We start from the raw sequence: 5,141 nt of genomic DNA on the forward strand, positions 1-5,141 counted from the left end.
AATGACTCACCATGTAATCTTCCTGTCATTTTAGTTATGATCCAACCCCCTCTTGTGCTAATCTGAAATGTGTCATCCGTCGGTGTCACGCAAGACCTAATCGTAGACAAACATGGGTTTGTCAGGGCCCCCTGTTGGGCTGGAGCCCCAATTGCCCGTATTAATCTTTTCATTTGATATTTTCTCACCAGGGCAGCAACACTTCATTGCACAATAGCACGGTCATTACGCGCCTTATTGGGCAAGGGCCAGACTGAAGATAGTGCTCAGTACTGTTAAGTGTCGTTTACCCCTGGGTCACAATAAAGAGCTCCTTGGAACTCAGTTCAACAGTAACGGAGCCCCTTCGCTATGTCTCCCCAGTTACTGCCTCCGCCTCTGACCGTCGAAGGCCCCCGTCAGCTCTCATCAACGTCACACTGCCTCCATCATAACTAATCAATTGAGCTCCAAGTCAGGCGCTGCCCCTGGTTCAGCATCTGGAGCCCGAAAGCAAAGTGTCTTGCCTATCGAAGAGGTGCTTTGAGTTCAGTTCTGCTATGATCACACAGAGGGAGAGAGAGAGAGAGAGAGAGAGAGGAGAGAGAGATGGAAAGAGAGAGGGAGAGAGAGAGAGAGAGAGAGAGAAAGGGAGAGAGAGAGAGAGAGAGTAGAGCTATAAACAAACTCAGAGTCTCGGTTATCTATCATGCCCGGTGCAATGGCAGCAAAGACAACATGACTGCGCCGGCATGATTGAAAACTGCCAGGCAGTCCGTTGTACGCGCTCCGTTTGCCAAGTGGGGTTTTGCCTGGCCGTGGTGCACATTTCACTCTAGAGATCTGCAGGGCCATGTGCCATGCTCTCCGGTGACAACTGGCAGAGATCTCCAGGTCCCCAGAGTGGCAAAAGCCATTTGATCACATTAAACTCTGAGCATTAGCGTGGCCCATGGGCGAGTGGGAGAGTCAGAGATGTTTTTGGAGAGGACGTTGACAGAGACATGAGGCCCACACTGTAAGGAGAGTAAGTGTACAGAGTCCCGTCCTGCCGAGGGGACTTCAGATAAAGCCTCCCAAGTTCCAAGTTTGCTGTCAACACTGAATACTCTGAGGTGACTTCGTTGTGTGGAAAGTTCTGGAAAATCACAAGTCTCTTGGTAAATGTCTTGCTATACTACCACAGATGACCTCTTGAGCATTGTGTTGTTTGTCTTAAAAACTTCTCCTTGACCTCTGTGTGACCTCTCCTAGTTTGTTCATCTTCATCTCTGGTCACATCAGAGTGACGCTCGTCACATACAGCAGCGGAGGGGGGGGGGCAGGCAGGGGCAACTGAGCCAAGACACATTAGTTGGGGAGGATTTTGGAAAAGGATATCAAAGTTAGCAGGGATTGTGCCTGTCAGGTTGGTTAACCTAATGGACCATGACGCGTGTCATTTGATGTGTTCACAGATGCTTTTCCTCCCAATTTTGACCATTATATAGATTTAGATAGATAGATACACACACACACACATACACACATACATAGGGAGACAGATAGACTTTATTCAATACTTTGGAAGACATCATACATCTGATTCTCATGCACATTCTTACAAGGTTATCAAGGAATACATCTAAAAAGCTTATTTCCATTGTGGTGCACAATTTTCCCAATAAGTGTGTATGAGTGTATGTGTGTAAGAGAGACAGAATGTGTGTGTGTTTGTCTTGCTGGACAACCATGTGTTTGTGTTTCAGCAATGGTACAGCAGCACTATGAACCTCCTGGGCACCTGGCTAACAGACCGCATGGACCTCCAGCTTCACCTGTACCAGCTTAAGATCCTCATACGCATCGTCAAGGTAACCAGCACCTGTACCAGCTCAAGATACTCATACGCATCGTCAAGGTAACGCGCCAGGGCAACGGCAGAGACAAACACAGGGCTGCAGACGCAGAAGGCAACTTCATGTAGGTTCACCAGTTTGGTGGCGGTTTGTGGCTTCGGTGGGCAGGTACGAAAGAAATGAGTTTCAGGTGAGATAACATGCCTTGTGCCACTTCAGCTAATATCCAACATCCATGCACATTTCCCTGGGTGGGTAATATAAGATAACATAAAGTACAACACAAAGCACAGTATAATAAATGCAAATATAGAATGCCTGCTTAACAGTCTTTTGGTCTTCTTAATGGGAGCTTTTACTGCCGGAAATGGGAAATGTTCTGATATATGGTTCCATAAAGAACCATGACTTTGTGTTGAACCTTTACATCAAGTGAAAGGTTCTTCACATTGTAAATGGTTCTTCAGAAAGACTATTGTCATACCTTTCCTTAATGATTCTTCAAAGAACTATCGCCTTAAGGATTCTTTGAAGCACGGCAAATGGTTCTTCTATGGGGGGAGCTGTGTCGCAACAGGCTACAGCGCCCGTACCATGTTCAGGTCCAAGTGCCCACGGGGAAATCCGACCTGCGGTCATTTCCCGATCCCACCCATTCTCTCTCTCTCTCTCTCTCTCTCTCTCTCTCTCTCTCTCTCTCTCTCTCTCACTTCCTGCCACACTTCACTGTCCTGTCTGAATAAAGGCAAAAAGTATACTTATAAAAAGGTTCTTCTGGAGAACCATTTACTTTTTAGAATGCAGGTAGTGTTCCAGGCAACACAAACACCAGAGAGGACCTCCATGCAAAATGCATGAGCACAGCTTGTTGACGTAAACTGTCCGCTGTTCGCAGAAGTGACGCCTCCACACGGTGGGAAGTGGGGACTCTCAGAATCCAGAGTATCTCCAAAGCCAACCTCTCCAGGCGCTAAATATTTCAGTGTGATCTTGGAGTGGGAGTCCGAGCAAGTCTTAAAGTAGAAATGAATCGATGACATTCTTAAAACTGGCACTTCAAAGCTTTCTCTCCTCTTGTCTAGGCCTCTGGTATATCCCTGTGCCACGGTGGATCCAGACAGATCTCTTATATGGGCATCTTTTAGGAAATCCGTCAGACAGTGAGGGCCCTAATTTAAATGAAGGGCTAAGTGCCATGTCACTCAAAGAGCAAAGGTTGACCTAAAGCTACCATGTTACTTGTGGGAGCATCGAGCTGACCCACAAATGTTTGTGCTTAGAATCTTGCTCATGGTATTAAATTGGCAAATAGATTTTGCCTCGTTATTGAAAAAGCTTGCATGTTCCCACCAAATTATAAGGGTTATTGTCAGTAATATTTAATGATATTTACTTGAGAAGTTACAGTAATAGCATTATTTTTAACTTGTGTAAATGGACTGTTCTATGGGTGCTGAATAGGAAAGGCCTTCTTGTTCTAGTTCAACGCCACTTTTCTGAATCCTCTGACCTGTTTGGAATCTCCTCCAGAAAAAGTACAGGGACTTCCGGCTTCAGGGCGTGCTGGACTCCACCCTGAACAGCAAGATGTACGACACAGTCCGCCACCGGCTCATCCTGGAAGAGGCCACTGCGTCGGTGCGGGAGGGAGGGATGCAGGGCATATCGATGAAGGACAGCGACGAAGAGGACTGAAACAATATGGCCACCGATGCTGTTTCCCATCCACTTCCTCAGCCCACCACCACAATGCATGTTATAACCACTCAGCCATCTATTTTTTAACACACACTTGGTTCTCATTTCAGTCAGGTCTTCAGTGCCCTTCGAGGGACCAGAAAAAAAAAGAGCCATCAAGCTAAAAAAAAAAAACAGATTAGATTTAATAGCTATTGTAATGATAAAATGGAAAATTAAAATAACATTGGTGTTGTACGATAAACAATAGAAAATGTCAAAACTTTCACCCTTCAGTGTCTAAGCAGTATGGAGTACCATTTCTGTGTGTGGAGTGAGATTATTAGGATAATACAAATGCTTGGTGTGTCCCTTTCCCGTGCAGGTCTCTAGCACGCTAGTCTTCACTGTAAATACATGAATGGTAGCCAGTTGTGCATAGGCCTCTTGACAGCTTCATGTCCAGTATGTCTGAATGGATGTCCAGTATGTCTAAATGGATGTCCAGTATGTCTGAATGGATGTCCAGTATGTCTGAATGGATGTCTGAATGGATGCCAAAATGCAACAACTTGATTGGGGGCATCACAACTGGTCGCCACGCTTAGGGAGTATCAGAAACTGTTATCTGTTTATGTCTACACTAGAATCTAAAGCTCTCAGTGGTCTCTGACCTGGAATAGAAAGAGTTCTGACACTTTGTTTTTTTTTTTTTTTTTTTTTTTTAAAAACAGCCGTTTTAGAAATCTACATTCCCAAAATATCAGTGATTTTTTTTCACAGACACTACCAATATTTTTTATGCTTTTGAACCATTCACAAATGATAAATATGTTATATTTTAGTTAAGTAGTATTTCCATAATCTATTTCACAGGCAGAAGAATCTTGCCTCTGTTTAGCTTCCTCATCAATCATCCTTGCATATGATGTTCCCATTTCTGTTTTCCTCTGTGGATCGTAGGATGATGTCTGCCGCTCCTGCCTTGACCTTTGTTGTTTTTGGTGTGAAGACGATGCTGTACATTGCCCTCTGTGCAGTAGCTGCATGTCTCTCCTAAAGCTTTTGTTATTCTGTGTAAAGCTGCTGGTGGATTCATCTTGCTTCTGCCTTATGGTAAGCCCACAGTTGAGATACAAAAAACGTGGGCCTACGAGAATTAACAAAAGATATATATGTACAAAAATGAAATAAAAACATAGAAATTCATTTTTATGATTTTTTGTCTATTTCTTTTTGCGTTGTCTGTTCTAAACGTATCTCATAGGTTGCAATATCCTCTCTCATAAGTAGAGAGGTTATTGCAGTGATGAAATGACGTCTAATTCCTACCAACTGCAAAGGTCACAATAGCAGTCACAGCCCCCCACCCTGCCTGCCATAACAACATTTTCTTAAGACACGGGGAGATTAGTCCTTTGGATTAAAAGCATATCTCATTCTCAGGGGCCATATTCCAGACCAGAAGGAGTTTGCTAGAATGTCCAAAGATGATACACATCCCTTTCCATCCTCATATTGCACATCTCAACTAGATTAAAAAAAAAAAAAACTCCCCAAAGATTTCAAAACAAATCTGTCTCAAGAAAACAGATCGCACTGGCGGAGTCGTCTGAGGATTAAATATGAGGAATCAAATTAAACGAA

The 5,141-nt window shown here is 44.0% G+C and overlaps 1 protein-coding gene across 1 annotated transcript in view; it reads left to right on the plus strand.

Moving 5' to 3' along the window:
* The window catches only part of cadpsa (Ca2+-dependent activator protein for secretion a), a 136,570-nt gene extending 131,867 nt beyond the window's left edge, over positions 1 to 4,703 (plus strand). Inside the window, exons 28-29 of the mRNA XM_048255721.1 lie at positions 1,728 to 1,832; positions 3,348 to 4,703. Of these exons, the coding sequence (XP_048111678.1) occupies positions 1,728 to 1,832; positions 3,348 to 3,512 (270 nt within the window). The 3' untranslated portion in view covers positions 3,513 to 4,703. The remainder of the gene's footprint in view (positions 1 to 1,727; positions 1,833 to 3,347) is intronic.
* The last annotated feature ends 438 nt before the right edge of the window (positions 4,704 to 5,141 follow it).

This window comes from Alosa alosa, chromosome 10, assembly GCF_017589495.1.
Source record: "Alosa alosa isolate M-15738 ecotype Scorff River chromosome 10, AALO_Geno_1.1, whole genome shotgun sequence".
NCBI classification, from domain to species: domain Eukaryota; kingdom Metazoa; phylum Chordata; class Actinopteri; order Clupeiformes; family Clupeidae; genus Alosa; species Alosa alosa.